This window comes from Ambystoma mexicanum, chromosome 7p, assembly GCF_040938575.1.
Source record: "Ambystoma mexicanum isolate Mex_15411 chromosome 7p, UKY_AmexF1_1, whole genome shotgun sequence".
NCBI classification, from domain to species: Eukaryota; Metazoa; Chordata; class Amphibia; order Caudata; family Ambystomatidae; genus Ambystoma; species Ambystoma mexicanum.
Window position 1 is genome coordinate 496,791,516 of NC_090939.1, and position 19,523 is coordinate 496,811,038.

Sequence of the window (19,523 nt, forward strand, 5' to 3'; positions counted from 1 at the left end):
CATCCCTTTCCCATCACGTTTCTATGGCAAAGGATGAACCAGACTTTCGAACTGTAGAATTCAGGACATGGAGCCCTATCAACTTCATCAGCAATGAGGAGCTTGTAGATAAAAACACTGCCTTGAAAGGAACTGCAAGACAGTTGGATGAAACGTGAGCAAGCTAATTTTCTCAGTTTTTAACAGCATGACTGACTAAAATCGAAAACAATCTGATTTTCCCTATAAAGTGTGGTTTTCACATCTGCCATAAATGTCAAAAGAAGTAAAACTAGTTTCGAAAGTTAGCTATCAAGTATTTTAGCCTAATAAATATATCATATTTGCACAATGGCATGTGTTTTACATGGTTTGAAAAACAAATGTTCGTCTGGTGAACAAGATTTCCCTCTTACCCTATACATTAATTGAATAATCACACGACAACAATTTCTTCTTAAATCAAATTCTATTTGTGAATTCAGCAAAATAATTTCTATAAAATAAAACAGCAAAATATTTAAATATTATAGGGTGGGCTGTATTTGTTTCGCAGGGGTATTTGGTTTTTAGACAGGTTCCAAAAAATTACACACATTCAATATACCAATTTTCTTTTAAATACAGTATTTACTGATGCTTTCCTTGAGATCCTTAAAACAAATGTTTAGTCTGGAATCAAGATACTTCAAAAGTGTATTTGACTAGCCAGTATTTTCTCTTACAATTAAACCCTGCTTCTTGTTAAATGGATTAAGAGACGAGACAATTCCGGTTTTCAAGTAGAATCGTGAACAGACGATAACCAGCAAGTTCCCCAGAGCAGTGGCACTCATGAACGTGATGCTGTAGACTTCCTCCTCAATGTGATGTAGCAGTAGTGATGTTTTTGAAGTTGATCTAAAAAGCTCTACTAAAGAAACAAAACAAGCACACCAAATACAGCCTATTATGCTCCAGGCATTCTGGCATAACAATTTTTGCATATTTGTTTTAAATTCTTTTTTTTCATTTCTATTATTGAAAATTAAGTGTTCTTTATTCCACCCATTTTAAATATTACATGTGAGGAACTGTATATGAAACTGAAAGCCACCGTTTGTCACATTTCTCTCATATTTCATAGTCTAGGTGAAATAAGAACGCTCTGAGCATTGCAGCTATCATTTTTGGACAAATGCATGTACTATGGTCATGTACTTTCTCATTGGCTACAATAACCTGGTGTGAAGCCATGCTATCTGCAACAGCATAACTTTAGAAAATTAGAAAACTAATACCAGAATGAAAAAGGCAATGAAAAGAGATTTAGAAACAATGTTACATCACCACTTGTCCACATCAACCAAATAATTAACGGGTTTATCAGATTGCGCATAGTAGAACTGACTCCAGTGGCAAATAATGAACATGGAACTATATGGCTGACATGGGTAGGACTTCCTTTTGTAAATGTTGAGATCCAGAATCCGACGTGGCAGACCCTTCTTGCAGAGTACAGCAGAAATATCGGGAAATAAAAATGTTTTTGTAAATTGAGAGTCTCATCAAGCCCAGAAATAAAGTCTTGCTTAAGAATTAACAGTCAAACATTAATATACTATATACACCTTTGCCATTTACACATTAGCATCAGGCCATTTATTACAAAACACTATACACTTTCCACTGCAGGCGGGTTATATATTGACAGCAACGTTCTGCAGATAAGACAGTGAATAGACTCTCCACACTCCAAGATGATTAGGAATAGTTTTTTTCTAGTTTTAAATATTAGCCAGACAGAGAAAAGTTGAACTGTAAGGCCTTGGTGCAGTCCAGGTGGAGCAGAGTAAACTGAAAATGTGCATTTCACTGTTCTTTCGTCTGAGCTGGAGTAACTTCTTCACTGCCTTCAAAAGTTTCTTGTGCTCGTTGGACTGTTCGCTGAGGATTGTTCATGTGATGTGCTGCTGGACCCGTGTATGGTGCTCCATGCACATGGTTATTCTGAAAACAAGCACACACATTATTGTAACTAAAAGTCAGCTACGTGAATGGTTAAGCATTTACAATGAATGGAAAAGGTATTTAGGAATTTTTAATTACAGAAAAGCAATGCGGTCACACAATTCCAACCACATAACTATTTAGGTTACAGCAGAACTCAACTCTGCATAACAGGCCTTCTTAAGATCCACCTGCACTATTTATAAATCAAACTCGACTCAGTAAAACGAATTCATATTTATTGAATTTATCAGAACATGAAATCAACTGAATTTAGAATCACGACATACATCTGATGTTGCATCAGATTAGGAGACAGACTAGCATACATTTCACCATAACATAATCAGCTGAACAGTTTCTTGGACCAACGTTAAATAATTGAAAGTGTCGTAAGACTAGAAGGGCTATCAATAGCATCAAAGAAGGTGTGTGAAATTGAAGAAACAATGCCACCAAGAGGACTGTTTAAGTGCAAAAGTACTAAGTGTCTCTGTGGTTGGCCATTGAATTAGGTTGCTGAATCATAAGCCCGTTTTGAGGTCATGGAGCTGTTTCCATTGCATGGCAACAAGTCACTTTGCTAGTATTAATCTTTTTTTTTAAAGCTTTACTTTATTGGCATTTTCATGAAATACAACACAACCCCCCCCCCAATCCCTCCACCTGCACCCCCACCCCGCTCTCCACCTCTTCCACAACAATTACCAGCCAAAAAACCTCATCAAAACTTTTCCCCACCCCAACCCATAAAGCACCTCAAACTGGCCCCGACTCCCGAAACGTCTGAGGGCACACGTTCTCACGACAGTCATTATGAAGGAGCCCTCGCCCAGCTCCTGACCGCCCCCTCCCCCCAACTGTAGCAACCATGACACCTGTGGACATTCGACAAGTTCTACCCTTTTTTCTGTAGATGATTAATCATATTAGACCCAACAACCACAGTCTCTACGGTCACCAAGCAGCTCATGAGTGCTTTTAGAGAAACTTCAGGACTATGTCCCAGTCCATCAGAAACTTCTGGTGTGCCCCCTGAATACAGTAGGTCACCCACTCCAGAGAAACAAAAATCCAAACTTTACCAACCCATTCATGCTCTCTGGGGGCATCTTTCTGCTTCCACCAACACCATCGCCGCCATCATCAAATTCACATATGCCCTTCTTTGCGTGTTGAGGAGTTCCCCAGTACCCCACCCATCCCCAACATGGCCTCCCCAACAATGTCTGGGATCTGAGAGCCAAAGATCATGTTTATTACTGCACGGACCATATCCCAGAAAGGTTGTAGAACTGAGCATCCCCACCAGATATGTTTCCAAGATCCCATCTCCCCAAATAGCGCTTATAAGACAGGATAGTATCTGTCTAGTTTTCCCGGGGTGAGATGCCATTGAACCATTACCTTAACCCACATCTCCTGAATTTGGATGGCCTGTTTAAGTTTGGGTATATCTACCCACAGCTGAATCCAGTGCTCCCCCTCTAGTGGGTGCCACACAGCAGATTGCCATTGAGTCATGTAAGGCCCTTCCGGGTTCTGTGGCCCCTCTGCAACAATTCTATACATTGCACCTACAAAGTGTTTATCTCCTATGTCTGTCATGACGTACTTCTCAAAGGGAGTATGTTCCGTGGTGGCCGCAGCTTTGACCGGTGGGTTTGAAAGCCAATGCCACAATTGTGAATATTGGTACTTCTCACCCTCACCTAACCCAAAATCTTGTTTGTACGGGTCAATGGATTTTATTTCCTGGCCAATGCCCCACAATCTATGACACCCAGCCGCTCCCCACCTGGCGGAAGCCCTACTTTTCCTTCCCCGGCGTGAACTGGGGGTTCCTAAACAAGGACGTCAGCAGGGAGGGGAAGGTGGTCAAAGCCACACGCTGGACCAAGGCATCCCATGAGTCTCCCACTAGGGCTGTTATCTGGCTTAAATACATATTCTCGGGTCCATCCCCCTTAGGTTGCCAACGTACTTCCTCTAATGGTGTTCCCACCACCGCCTTGTCCATCGGGCACCAGATTTTTATGTGGTACCCGTGAACCACTCCCAAACCACACTGATTTGAGCCTGGCACCCCCAACCCTCCCTTGCTTTTGGGGGACATTAGTAGTTGCATGGCTAAGTTCCAGATGAAGTTCCCCACCTGTTTTTGGAGGGTCCTAAAGAAACTCTGGGGAACTGCCACTGGTAGGGCCATGAAGTAGTAAAGAATCTTGGGCAAGATTACCACTTTAAGGACATTGATCCTCCACATCCATGATATGTAACATGGGTTCCCATTCCACCAACAGCCGTTGCACTTTCTCCATCAGGGGTGGGTAATTAACCCGGTATAGGGAATCCAGTGAGCCAGTGATCTGGACCCCAGACACTTGATGCGGTCTTCAGCCCATCTTTAAGGTACAGAGCCCTGCAATTCCTTAACCTTGGCTGGAGAATTAAGCAAGTTCAGCAGTTCTGACTTGTGAGAATTAATATTTAGCCCTGCAACTGCCCCAAAGAGCCTAAGTTCCCTCGATATCCCCGGAAGAGTTGTGTCGAGCTCAGTGATCAGGTGGACCATGTCATCAGCAAAGGCCACAACTTTGTGCTCTTCACCTCCGAAGATGATCCTGAGAGTTGTCCGTTAATCACCAGACGCAGGGAAGTCGTTTGATAAGTAGCTCCGACCATTGAGAGGAATTTAGACCTAAAGCCCATAAGCTCCATTGTGTGAAAGAGAAACGACCTCTCGACTCAGTCGAATTCCTTCTCAGTGTCTAGCGCTAGCATCAATGCGAGGGTCCTGTATTTATTGACCTTTTCTATTAGATGGCACACCCAGCGTATATTGTGAAAGGTCTGTCTTTGCCTAATAAATTCCAACTGATCGGGATCGATCAGTTTGGGGGAAGACGTTTATCCAGGGGCGAAACAAGCACCTGAGTGTACATTTTCGCGTCAAGGTTAATAAGAGATATAGCGCGATATGAGCCGCATAATTTGACAGCCTTACCCAGTTTAGGGAGTAATACAACCTTGGCTTCTTCCACTGAGGGAGTAATTCGCCCAGCTGTACTAAAGGAAATTAACAACAGGACTAGCCGTGGGATCAAAGCCTCTGGAAAGGTCTTACAAAAGATTGCCCGGAAGCCATCCAGTCCCCGGAGGCCGATCCGCCTTGTTCGCTTTAGCGTAATACCTCTGCTGGAGGTAAAGTAATGAGCACTCTGCAGACCTGGTCTGCAAAACATCTAATTGGCTCTTTATTTAGCCTATATTTCTTCCTCAGTGCACTTCCCACATTATCCGCCATCTTGACCATTACTTGTTTAAGTTTAGTTTCCAGTTCGTCTTGCAAGTGGCTTAATTGTCTGTCCGTCTGACAGTTCTTTGCAATAAGCTCATGGTGGCCAAAAGTGTATCCCACACAACAAGGTCTTTTACTCCCTCCGTTCTGTTAATTTTTAAGAATTCCTCCATCTTGCACTTAGGTCTTCACATATGGCCCTATCCTTGAACAGATGGCTGGGAAACTTCCATCGCGCCTCCCCAAATGTGTAGCTATAGTTATGGGCGCATGGTCAGATAGTGTAATCGACCCCAGCTCCACCCCGATACCTGCCCCAGGAGCGTACTAGAGATCAAATCATAGTCTATCCTTGAGAAACATCTGTGAAGATGGGAGTAGATTGTGTATCCCCACCGCCCCCCTAGTTCCCTCCAACAATCTACCAGAGCCAATTGGGCCATGCGCTCTTTCAATTTAGCGGATGGCATCGTCTGGTTATAAAACACCCTTGCGCTCCTGTCAGCCTGTGGGTCCCACGCAAGATTGTAGTCTCCCACAAGTATCAAGTACCCAGTGGCAAACCTCTCCAGTTTAGCCCATGTTGCCCCGGGTTGGGTGCATAAATTGCTGCTATTGTGTACACGCCCCTCTCCCAGCTGATCAATACAGCCAGGTACCTGCCTTCATTTCCCCCCTCAGTTGCAGTAACACAAACTCAGTAGGTCCTGGATGGCTATCAACACCCCTCCTCCCCCGTTTTCCCCTGGGCGTTGGATTGAAACAAATGACTATACCTTTCGAGTTTCAACCTGTGCTTGTTCCGCCTCTGAATATGTGTTTCCTGAAGAGCCACAATTTCTGGCTTCCCCCTCCCCAAGAACTGCTCCACCTTCCTCCTCTTGACCGGGGATTTAAGCTCTCTGATATTGTGGGTAGTAATATGAAGCATCTCCCCACTACGCATACCAATCATGCAGTGAAACGGCTCCTGAAGCCTCATGTCCACTGCTGGTGGCCCCTGTGCCCCTTTCCCTCTCCAAGTCCGCCCCCCCACATCCCCACCCTCTCAAACCCTCCCCTTCGCCCTCCACTCTCGTCAGGCTCAGCCAACCTATAGCTCCCCCCCAGCCCCAAGTCATGGGAGTTGAGCCCCTGTAGTAACCCAGAGTAAACCTGTGCGGGTCCCCCAGCCCCATGTGACCAAACCAAGACAGTACGCACCTCCCACCCCTCCCCCGTGGTGCCTCCCACGTTTCCTCTTCCCCCAGGCGGCTTAGTGCCTAGGCCTTTCTGTCGCCTCCCCTTTCCCTCAGTGTGGTGGATCCTTGTTGGTGGCTGCATGAGGACCCACTGCTCCATCCCCTTTATCGGAAGATTTGACCAGGCGACAAGGTGCCTGTTCTTTTCGGACCATCGTCAAGACCTTTGTACACTCCCACAGTTTCCTTTTGACAGACTCTCTCGCTGTTATCCGTTCCTTGTGTGCGGGGGGTCGCCTCCTCATCCATCTTTAATACCTTCAAACCTTCTTCGCAAGTAGTGAACTGGTGTTGCCTCCCCTCCCATTCAAATAACAGTCGAAAGATAAGGTCCACCGGTAGCGCACATGAGCCCGTGCCAGGGCCCATCATCCTTCGCTTCACAAGAGTGGACTGTGCTTGATCCTGAAACAACAGGATCTCAAACCCGTTGTAATTGATTGACCTATCCCTCCTGGTGGCCGCCAACACCTCCTTCTGGCTATATTGGTGCACAGCTATCATCACGTCCCTGGGTCTGGCCTCCAGCCCTCCTCGCTTAGGCCCCACTCAATGGATGTGATCTAGTTGTATCCCCGACCAGTCCTCTACTTCCAGCAGGTCAGCAAACAAGTGTTGTGCCATCTCCCGTAGATCCTTGTCCGCTACCGCCTCGGCTATGCCTTTTAGTCTGATATAGGATCTTCTTGAGCGGTTCTCCTAGTTTTCACTTTGGATTTCAAGGTTGTGTGCGACTCTTGCCAACTGATCCACCAGCCTGTCGATCTTCCGGGTGTCCTCTGTGATTTCTTGTATGGCGTTCTCTACCGCATCGGTCTGCTCCTACAGAGTCGCTATGTCTACCCTCTACACACGCCTCTCAAACCCTAAACAAACACAACCGCTCTCTTGCACTGCATACCGCAAGCACTTCACTACAACAACAAAAAACAAACCACACAGTCTCGCACAGCACACGGGAGCCCACAAATACATAAACTGCCCCATGCTCCGCGAACGGTGCTAACCAAACTGAAGCTGCCAACAGTACATCACAAATCTCGCTCTACCTTTGTCCCGCTCAACCCTACTAACCGACCCTACCCTCTTAACTTTCAGATCTGCCAGAGCGCCAGGGGACCACTCCAGTGGTGATAGTGCACAGTATAAATATCCTTTAACAGAACTTCCTGCAGTGACTGGGAGGGCTCAAATCATGCTCAGCTGTGATTGAATTGTCTCTGAATTCTTGTCTTCAAAGTCTTTGCAGCACTGATTGAGGACTCCCTGGGTGACCACCTGATCCTTCGCCAGACCCGCCATATCTTCCAGCTCTTCCTTTGCAAGGGGCCCCTGCTCGCCCCCTGTAGTTATGTATCCGTCTTATCGCCAGAGTCTTTGCAAGTTGCCCACCTGGGACTTTTTAGAGGATTTGGGGGCTGCTTGCGAGTCCTTGCCCTTATTCTTAGACATCCTTGCGACGGTCTCCGGTGGGTGGGGACCTCTCCTGGTTGCCCCAACGCTCTACTTAACTCCCACCTGTCAACTGCTTCAGGGCCTTAGAGCGCCCCTCATTCTGGCACCTCTTCTTACTGCCCCTTGCCGGTCTTTAGTCTGTGTCGCTTCCCACCACCCCAACAAAGGTGGGCCAGCAGATATGTTCCTTCTTTGGTCCCCCAAGCGCTGCTCCTCCAGGGCCCCAGGAGCCTTATCCAATCCTCCAAGGATCTGGTAGGGGGTGGGGGGCGCTCTAAATCCCCTCCATGCATACCTCCATATTTGGGTGGACTATGTGAGCAACCTGAAGGCGTCTCAACCGGTAGTCTCTGGGGATCTGTCATCCAGGTGGCCAGGACACGCCCATCGCTTTTGGATCCAGTTCCTGGGGGTGAACCAGTGCATGAGGATCACCTGGACAAGGGGTCTTTGGGGAGTGGAAGTGGGACACTAGATGGCGAGATGCGGTATCCCCTTCCCTGTAACACCTTTACCCCATCCTGCCAGGAAGGATACTTATGGATTCAGAACAAAGAGGAATGCAAGGAGGGAAGTGCCCTAGACCTTTTCACCGAAAGACTGCACCTTTCATGAATCTTTGAGAATAGGAAACTTACGACCTGGAATTAAAGCTGAAGAATCCTGCATTCGTGTCTGAGGTACCCGGGGCTCTCCCGCGCCGATAGTCAAGGCGGGTAGAAGCATTTGCCGCTGTGGTACTGTCCTTGGATCCTACACCAATGCAGCACTAGTGAAGTCAGCACAGCTGATGAGTTAGGGAGACTGATACCAGACCGCTCTGTGTGCAAACCAACGTTGCAAGCAGCAACATTTCTATAAAGATTAATAAAACAGCAGATGAGTGAATGAACTTTGAAGCTAAGATACAATACTGTAGACACGAGTCGTCCGGCATCACGTGGGTGCTCATCCGAAAGTCTCCGCCAGGTATCCAACTGAAAGGGTGCGAACGATAAAACAAAGAATTGTGAAATCGAAGTGGTCCTGCAACGGGTCAAGCCAAACCCCATGCACATTCGTCTTTGATACTTGATGTAAAATTGACATTGGTCCGAGCCCGGCTGAGGGAGACTAATTGGGTTGAAGAGATCTGAGCCTGGCTGAGGGGTATGCGTGGTGAACCCTGAGTCAGCTGAAAAAGAACAACCTACAAACATTGTTTGATAGAGTGAAAGGTGAAAGACAGGCTCGAGCACGGCAGAGGGAAGCCTGTGCAGAACTTTATGCAAAAAGGATCTGTGCCTGACCGAGGGGGATTCGGGATGGAGCGTGACTCACCCGACGTGAATACTTATGAAAATCTGAATAGGAAATGAATTTGTTGTTTATTTGGTTGCATCAGGCTCTTTGAGTGAAGAGACTTTGCGGAGCAAGGAGACTTACGCTCCGAAAGCCCTGATGCTGATGATTAAACTATAACCTCATGCTAAAGAAGCCAAACATTGTGCTACGCTTGAGTGAACCACCTTGTTCCGTGCTGAAAACGTGGGGAAGGGAGGCCAACGGCATGAAAACCTGACATATTTTTAAACACTTCTTTCTTTTTCATAACATTATTCCCCACACTTGTTGTATTTAGAGGTAAGGATTGGCAATGCATTTATGTAGTATAGGCCCTTTTACTTTGACAAGACACCACTAGGATTGCATTATTTGATGGTCGTAGCTTGCTCCCATCTGCAGATTTAGGTTTAGATCAGCGTTTATCATACCCTTTTTTTGAAGTTCAATAAACACCCTTGAACTGTGCTCACTTGTGTCCATCTTACTGTTAGATGCCATGCCTTCCTTACAACGCCCAGCTCTCCAGTCCGTCTCCTGCTGCGCTGTAATCAGGGCAGAGGGATGAGTGGTGAATGTACTCTGTGCCTCTGTTGATCAGGTCCCTTCCTGAAGTATGTCCACCATTAACTGATTTGGGCTCACATTGTATGGACTGTGGAGGCGGGGGGCTCTCCCCAATGGCTTGGTGCTGAGTCTCACTTTCACTCGCCGCTGCTGCCCTCACGCCGGGTTCTCCCTGCTTAGTGCTGCCTAGCAGGCCCCCCTGCCACACACTCCCACTTCTCAGTGTGCTTCTTCTGAGGTGCGATACCCGCCCGGGCATGCATCCGCCCACTCCTGCCCTCCCCTGGGGTCGGGCCCATGTGCTGCTGCTCTCTGTGATGATCCTGGGGGCAGCCGCGCCCCACAGGGTTTGCTGCTCCTGATCTTAGGCCCCCTCCTGGATGTGCACCAGTTCCCCCCCTCCAGCACTGGGGGAGTAGGGATCCCTTGTAGGGATCCCTTGCCTCCCCTCGTCAACGGGTGGTCGCCCCACAGTGGCTGCATCCTCACTCCTAGAGCAACGCTCCATGCTGGGCCTGGAGAGAGCTCCACTTGCCTGGCATCTGCGGCCCTGCCCTGAAACTAGACCGGCAGCTCGCAGCTCCAGATGCCACAAAACATCGGCCTCCAAACCCGGTTGCAGCCTCTACTTCTCCAGTAGCACAAGTGCTGCAGCTGCTCCACAGCTGCTTTGTGCAAGGTTTCCCCCACCTGGGGAAGGTCTTATTAAAATGTCTGCAGCTTGTTTTGCCCCGGGGGGTGAGAGCACTGCGGTTACGCTGCTCTCCACCCGGCAGCCATCTTGGAAGTTGCTAGTATTAATCTTAACAAATGCATTTGATTATAGTCTTGCCCTTTTTCTTTTTGGTAATATTTCCCAATTGCACATTACGCTGCACCTGGGGAGGCACCTGTCACATCAATCAATGCAACTGAAGAGGACCAGATAGCCCCAAAGGTTATGGGTAGTATTGGCGGTACAGAACTGAGCACCACAATCTGCTCCCTGACTCTGCCCAATGTACAAGAGCGCTCTGAGGTAAAAACAAGCCATTCAGAATGACTGTTCTGCCACCAAGATATTTATGCAAGCTCATTGCATTTATCATCACTACACAATCAATCACAGGGTTGGATGAATGTCTACAGGAGTCTACCCCTTTGATGGTCAAACTGCTAGACCCAAGGAGAATATCCAGAATGTCTTAAGACCCAGGATGGGCCATCCTCCTGCTATGCAGGTCTGTTAAGTATACTATGTACCAGCAATTTTTTCATCCCAGCTCCTAGATACCCAGAGACAGTTTTTACCACAAGAATTTGCCCTGGACTCTGGTTTAGTTACGGACTGGGGGCTGGATGGCCTAGATAGCAAAGGGATGGCATGGTTGGGTGTCAGCAATGGATAAAAATCAGGGAGGGCTCCACAGGCTCCGAGTGGGGGCAGCCTTACTTTTCTGGAAGGACCGTGTGGAACACTATGGGGGATGCATAGGTAAATGCATGCTAACCATGACTTAAAGCTTGATTGACCTCAAAGCAGGAGGCAACTGTACATTCCGACCTTCTACTACATACAGAGGGTACATGAATCACTGGGTGCACATGAAGAGAAGCTCAAATTAACAGATGTCAGTTACAACTGCAGGGGTTAAATAGGGAGCATATAGATAACAGATTGGTGGAGCTTAGATAAGCACATAGAGTACCTCCAGGCAATTGTAATAATCTTTAAACCCTCTGAGAACCGAAGGTTTATCTATGATCGAACACAATTTGTAACATATCTTTTTTTAAACAAGTCTTCGAGGGGATGTACATTGGGAGTGATTTGGGAAAAGCGATTACAGGGACAATTGGCTACCAAGATTAAAGGATACAAAGTGTGAGACACTGTCTCCCGATTCCCGCAGAATAATTGTCAACTTCCTCACTCCTACTGTGAAGGGAAAAAGCAATTGCTGTTTCAAAAGATAAAAACAGTATCTTGCAGGGGGCGGATACAATTTATTTTTGTTGCAGGGTCAGTGACCCAGAACTACAACGAGGAGGTGGGAACTGAAAAGTGGGATGAATTAGTTTAAGGCTCTTGACATGGAGGTTTACCCGCAATGGTCTGTATACGGTTGAAGGTTAGAGGCGGTAATATAGATTATTTTGTGCAGACCAAGGATGGCAAAGCAGACTTACTGGTGAGGCTCAGATTGGGGGGAAAGGAGGTAGGTCATAATAAGTGGGAACAAACCAGGGTCTGGGAGCAAACATGGCTGAAAAAAGCTGGGCCAAACACGAGTGAGCTGAGAAGAGATGCACGGGTGGAGTGGTTTTGCTTGTAAAGGTATTCTAAGCTTGGGCATTTAGAGGTACATTTAATTATGGGTTGGATTGAATATTTGCACTTTAGGTATTGTGATGCACTAACAAATTACTGCACTTATGCACTTCAATCGGGGCCTTTTGGTACCCCTAGGTTCTATATATTAGTGATTAAAGGCAACATGCTGTTTATGTCCGAGAAGTTGTAGCCAAATTTAGGGGATATTTAAGAGACAATGGGCTACTGGGAACTTCCCAGGTAATCCCTCTGTAAGACTTTTTAGATACTTAACATAGTCGCCTAGTATAAGGATCAAGTTACTAACCTGTAAATCCTACTTGCGAGCATTGCTATCTTTCATAGATTCCCATGTTGTTGAATATTCCCCGTCGTCAGGCTGGTAATCCTTGGTAACAATAAGCAGTTTCAAGGAAATATAGGAAACTGTACTGTTCTATTAGTCTTGTTTTGGGTCATTTACCCTTTAGCAAATGGCAGTGCATCCTTTATCCCCCTTTCGTAGCTTCAGCTAAGTTCTGTGCTGAGGGAATCAGCCACAGAGTAGTCTATGCCCAGAAGGTGAAAGGGAGACGGGAACAATTCCAGGCTTAGAACCCGTCTAATCAGTGCTTAAGCTTTGGAGGATAGGATGCGTAGGCTCTGAGATCTGGTGCCTTCTTGATTTTGGCTGTAGAACATTGCGGTTGTGTTGTCTGTGAACACGCACTCCTTTTCTCTGCAGGTTGGGAAGGAAAGAATTGAGAGCCTAGAGCACTCCCCTGAGGTATAACACATTGATATGCAGCAACTTTTCCTTTGAAGATCATAGGCCTCTGTGCTAAGATTGGTAGTGCGGGTTGCCCAGCCATCCATGGAGGAGTCTCATTATGGTCACTTGTTGACAAGGGAGTGCAAAAGGTGCCCTGCTAAGGTTTGCGTTGTTTGTCCACCAACTAATAGCCTTGTAGAACGTTCTAGTTAGAAAGAGCTTGTCGTGCCAATGTACAAAGACTTGAATTCAACGGAAAGCATGAGGACATAATGCCCAAGAGTGACTTGATCACTCGTACTAAGCAAAGCTTGAAACTTGGACAGTGTTGTGCGGACTCTGCCGGCAGACGGGGTTGCAGTTGAAGTTGTGGCATCTATGTCTGATTATAGACATATCATTCACAGAAACTGAATCATAGATGACTTCTTGTAATTGAGTGAGAAGCCCAACAATATTAGACAGACTTCTGTGGCTCGTGTGAGGCGGGCCCTGGTCAAGCCAGTCTAAGCAAGGATAGACGTGGATCTTTGACTTCAAGAAATGTGCTGCTGCTACCGTGAAGAGCAGTAACATACGATGACGGTGGTGAATGGAGATATGGAAATAGGCATCTTCCATACCTAGGGACGACAGAAAGTCTACCTTGGCAAGCTGACAGAGGCTCTTCTGTGGCTTAACAATTTGGAATGAAGGGATTTGTGGAGGTATCCCCACAGGTCGAGGATGGATCTACATCCACCCAACTTTTTCTAGACCAGCAAATAGCGTGAGTAGGAACCTTGATTGGTTTGAGAACAAGGGACATGCTCTATAGCATCCTTGGACAGGAGCAACTGCACTTTCAGTTGAAGCACATGCAAATGTTTTTCTGACTTGCTGGCAGGAAGTGTTGTTAGTGCCAAACAAATTTGAGGGTGTGGCAGTGATCCATCATGTAAAGCACCTATTTGTCTGATGCTATCGGCCTCACTATCTGCCTCCATCGATGCAGGAAAGAAGTCGGTGCCCTCCCACTGCGATGGGCCCTGCTGGACAGGAGTCGAGCCTGAATGCTAAACTGGCCCTTGGGCTGAGAAGAGCCTTGTCTGCAGGCTTCTCTGTAAGTTTGTGATAAAGCTTTGTGTTGCTCGCCTGCCGGGAACGACACCCCTGTGTAAGACGGAGGGGTATGACTAGCAGTAGTACCTTTCGGACTTTGAGAAGCAGTGTTGCCTACAGAGAAGGGACTCAAAAGGGACAAATTACTTACTGTAATGTTCTTTCTATGGAATCGTCTCCTGCAGATTCCTCATCTGATAGATATCCTCTTCCAGCTCTGTGGTTCGGAAAACGTTTCCACAGGGGATGCAGTGGACCTCGACTCGCCCGTTGATCGGTTTTGCTCGGTGCTCGATCGTCAACTGCGTACATGACGTCAGGCATTGTATAAATACCATGTCACTACGCCCCATGCTTCACTTCCCCCCCTTTTTCTGCCCCGTACCTGAACGCTGGAGAGGGAAACAACGGGTGGAAAGGCTAACCAGCCTGTGAAAAACGTAACACTGCAATATCCTAACAGGGAGATCCCACAGAATAGAGAAGTAGAACATTTTTTTTTAATTTATTTTTTTATAAAACATTCACTTAGAGGATAGAGGTGTTCACCTTAAAGTATTACGATAAGTAATTTCACCTTAAATGGATTGCTTTCTCCCGTAGATTTCTCATCTGATAGTCTCCCCAAGCAGTTAGGACAGGGAGGAAGGCAGAAAGTACTATACTAGCAGATTTAGTAAAACTGCTCTACCAAACCGTGCATTGGCCTGCATGCAACATCGAGAATAATGCTTGATAAATGTATGCACGGACGACCATGTGGCCGCCCGGCATAAGTACCTAACAGAAACTCCTCTCTGTAGTGCTGTAGAAGCCGAAACCTCTCTCGTTGAGTGTGCCCTGATGATGGGTCAAAGCTCCCTGCACAGCTGACTGATAACATTCGGTTAGGCACAGAATTATCCAACGAGGCAGGGTCTGCTTTGTCACAGCCAAACCTTTACGGGACAAAGAATAAGCTACAAATAACTGATCGGTCTTCCGAAAATCAGGTGTTTGAGCGACATAGAAGCTTAAGGTTCTTTTGGGATCAAGACAGTGGAAGCGCTCTTCCTCTTTCGAGGTGTGTGGTGGAGGGTAAAACACAGGTAAATAAATGGACTGAGAAAGATGAAACTTTAGGGAGGAATCCAGGTCTCTCTTTAAGAGAGACATTTTCCCGGAAAAAACATAGAAACTGAGGTTTGCAACACAATGTCTGCAACTCACTAACCCTCCTGGCTGAAGTGATTGCAACTAAGAAGGCTGTTTTAAAGGACAGAAGCCTTAAGGGACACAAATGCATGTACTCGAATGTAGCCGCCATCAAGAATGTCAAGACCAGATTAAGATTCCACTTTGGGACAGCAAAAACGATTGGCGGAAACTTATTGAGAAGGCCTTTCAGGAATTGGGCCATGACTGGAATTGTGAAGAAAGAACCTTGATCCGGGGACCTTTGGAACACAGACAAGGCGGCCAAATATCCTTCGACTGTGGTAACCTGAAGGCTCGCTGAGGCCAGTGAGAGAAGGAACTCGGTTACTGTAGTGGTGGGGCAAGAGATGGGGTCAATCTCGCACTCCCTGCACCATGCCTCAAATATTCTCCACCTGTACGCATACAGAGATCTTGTAGATGGTCTGCGTCCAGCCAGCAACACCTCAAGTACCTCCTCAGACAGGTCCCAGTCGTCATACCTCATCCTCTCAAGAGCCACGCATGTAGGCTGAGGGAATCCGGGGTCAGGTGAAGTATCCAATCTTCCAACTGAGTTAGGAGATACGAACGCCAAGGCATCCAGTGAGGGCAGCCAGATAGACAGATCCAAGAGATCCGAGTACCACGTTCTCTCGCCCAGTCCGGGGCGATCAAGAGTATTGTCGCTCGAAATCTCTTCAACCTCCTGAGAACCTTCCATGGAATGATGGGAATCAGGGGTGCGTATTAGGGGTGTTGGGGGGCTTGTGGAAGGTCCAATCCACCAGAAATGTGTCCCCCAGAGCACCGTTCGCTGGGTATTCCCTCCAGCAAAACACTGTGGCAAACAGATGCACCTCTGGGGTACCCCAGAGAGAAAAGACCTCTTCTAGGACTTCCTGTCACACTTGCCACTCGTGCGACACCGTGCTTTGTCTGCTCAGATAATCCACTAAGCCGTTCACCAACCACGCCAGATGAACTACCGAGACCGAGATCTGGTTCTCCAGCAACCAGATCCACAGTTCAATCGCCTCTCTGCAGAGGGGAAGGGAGTGCATGCCACCTTGTTTGGTCAGGTAGTGGATGGCCACCATGTTTTCCGTCAGGATCAGGACATGTTTCCCTTTCAGAGACGGAGCGAAAGCCCTCAGGGTTAGCCTAATGGGTCACAACTCCAACCTGCTGATGTGCCATCTGGCTTCCGTCATTGACCAAAGACCACTCACCTTTAGTCCTTGCTTTGAGATCCCCAACCCTTCTGCAATGCATCCGTGACAACACGCCCCTGAGGGCCAGGAGGCCAGACGGTTCCCCACCCATAAGATTGCTGCGGTTGGCCCACCAGTCAAGGTCGCAGACCACTTAGTTGGACACAGAGGATCTGTGAGCGCTCTAGTTACTGAGACCACTGGTCCTTTAGGAGCCACTGAAGGGACGTCATGGGCAGTCTGCCCCTGACACTAGAAAAATACAGGAGGCCATGAGACCTAAGAGGCGGAGGAAGGAAGCCGCTGGAAAGGTGGTGTGGTTCCAGAACAAATTAACCATCTGTGCTATGTTGTCAGCTCTCTCTTTGGGAGGGAAAGCCTTCCCTACCAGAGTGTCTAGGATTGCTCTGATGAATTGGAGCCTTTGGACTGGCATCACATGAGACTTCTTCAAATTCAGGGAGAAGCCCAGCCTGTGCAGTAGTAGGCAGGTGTCCTCTAGATGAGACAAAACTAGCCCCGCTGATCAGCCAATTATCCAGGTACAGGAATACATGGACCCCGGATCTCCCGAAGTGAGCCACAACTACCTCCATGAGCTTGGTGAAGACCCTTGGAGCAGAGGTCAACCCAAATGGAAGTACCTTGAACTGATAGTGCTTGTCATCTATGAAGAAACCTAGGAACTTCCTTTGCTTGTTATGTATTGGCACATGGAAATAAGCGTCCTGCAGGTCTATTGACACCAGCCAGTGTTGAACTTCGAGAGAGTGGAGAATTTCTCTCAACGTCACCATCCTGAATTTGTCTATCCTCAGGAACTTGTTCAGAGCTCTGAGGTCCAGAATGGGACAGAGACCTCCTCCTTTCTTGGGCACCAGGAAATATCAGGAATACCAGCCCGATCCTCTTTGTTTGGAGGTACCTCTTCTACTGCACCCTTTGACATCAGGGCTCTCAGCTTTTCCTGGAGCTCCTTTCCCGGTTGAATTGGAGGCAGTGGCGGTCTTTCCAGTGGTTTTCTCAAAAAAAGTGCAGACAATAACTCCACCAAATCAACTGCAGGGTCCAGGCATCAGAGGTAATCTCCTGCCACTGGGGCCAATGTCTTGCTAACCGTCCACTGACCGTTAAGTCATGGGAGGGGAAATCAAAGCCGCTTAGAGGGCGTAGCCGCCCCCAGCGCTGCCCTCTAGAAGCCCCTCTACACCTTCCGCTATGCGAGAAATGTCCCTTCCCCTGCCTGACCTGCGGGAGCTACACCTTTCTACCATATGGAACATACCGCATGTATCCTCTGCCTCTAGAGGAAAAACTGAAGACAGGCTTGGCTGGCTGCGCAGAAAGGCTGAGCAATTTAGCGGCAATTTTAGACCCTTTACATTTCTCCAAAGTCTCATCAGCTTTTTGGCCAAAAAGCAAATCTCCGGCAACCTGTTCTTTTTAAAAAAAAACAACTTTATATAACAGTAGGCAGACATGTTACAGTGCACAGCAAGTAGACCACATCAAATTCTTAGTACTGCAAAAATGAGCCTGGCATTGATTCTCTATTGTCCAACTTAGTAGATCTGATCTGAGGTGCTTATAAACATGAGAACCATAATACATTAGAGATCCACGTCATCACCACTCCCTGCTCCACTGCTTGTCTGTGTGAGATCGCCTCAGAAGGGTCCCTATGTATCTTTTGGCCTGCATCTTGTTACAACCGTTGCAGTATATACCTCCTCCCTGTCATTAACCAATGTTAATGCCTTGAACCATTCTGCCCCAGTACATTTATTTCAATATACATTTCTTTGCATTTATACAGCTCAGATTGAAGAATCTTCGTACCAGCACTGAGACCTTCCCAATATCCCCCATGAGGTACTTAGGAGGAGAAAGCACCAGAGGTTACTGCACTATGTCATACAAAACATTGGCCACTGCCTGCAAAAACTGTACAACGAGTGGACAGCCCCAATACATGTGAAACGAGTCTGCCTGCGCTCTTCTGCACTTTACACATACATCACTTACGTTTGGTGCAAATTTGGAGAGACACACTGGTGTATAGTGGAGCTGGTTCAACACCTTAAATTGTAACAGACAAAACCTTACATTAAGCGATACATCCCTCGTCAATGGACACCATCTTTGCCATTGGTCGTCCATTATCTCAATGTTTAAATCTGTCTCCCACTTCTGCTGTGCCCAGTTTACTACGGTCTGTCCTCCTTGACATAGTCGGTATAGCCTGGATAACCAACCTCATGGCGTGTCCACTGGACGCCACTGCTTCCAGCATTTATCTGTGTCTGTTTCTCACAGGAACAATGGCCATAATAATGTAGTGTCTTAATGGGACGGTATCCTAGCTTTGCTGTAAACTCCTCTGCCGTCACATGACAAGTCTCGTAGGACCATGCACTCGCCAGTAACCTATGATCTTTGGATGTCAAGGTCAAATGTTGGGGGCCCAGGTGGGGGTGGGGGGGGGGGGGGTTCCGGGCAGTTCCACAGGGGAATCGCACCACAATATGGGGCAGTAACCCCTAGTCTTTTAAACAACCTCAACCATGCATTCACCGTCGTGCAGACTGGGTTGAAGGTACAGGAATGAGTGTGCCGGTCAATGAGAATGACCAATCTTAGATTCGTCAGTGCTGCACTGTACGTTTCCAGAGCTTGGTGTATCAGCCAGGGGGACAAGGCATACCAGTGCCCAGCGTATTGCGCCTGCGCTACAATATAATATAGCTCAAAGTCAGACCCTGCAAGGCTTCCCTTCTTATATGGTTCCACTAACCCCTCCCAGCACGGTCATGCTGGCCCACCCTATCTTCCAACAATCCGATCCTGCTTTCTGCCTCGTTGATACGGCCTCTTTCTTTTTCTAATTTGGATTTCAGAGAGCCAATGGTCACCACTGTGTCGTCCAGTTCGACATTGACAGACACAAAGCCATTCTGCATAGCCGCCATCAGTTGATCTTCAAGATTGTCTGCGGATACGCTCCTGGGTCACCACTTTGCCCTGGGTCCTCTATCCTTGGGGTCCTTGCTGGGTTATTGGTGAAGGAATCCATGGGACCCGCTTCTTCCCCGTGCTCTTTGTCATGTCTTCT

At 47.4% G+C, this 19,523-nt stretch overlaps 1 protein-coding gene across 3 annotated transcripts in view; it reads right to left on the reverse strand.

Annotated features, from left to right (window-relative positions):
* Positions 1–429: 429 nt before the first annotated feature.
* Positions 430–19,523, reverse strand: part of USP9X (ubiquitin specific peptidase 9 X-linked) — a 2,614,063-nt gene continuing 2,594,969 nt past the window's right edge. For all 3 annotated transcript variants that reach the window (XM_069636534.1, XM_069636533.1, XM_069636535.1), the window contains exon 45: positions 430–1,968. In XM_069636534.1, the coding sequence (XP_069492635.1) occupies positions 1,831–1,968 (138 nt within the window). In that variant the 3' untranslated portion in view covers positions 430–1,830. The remainder of the gene's footprint in view (positions 1,969–19,523) is intronic.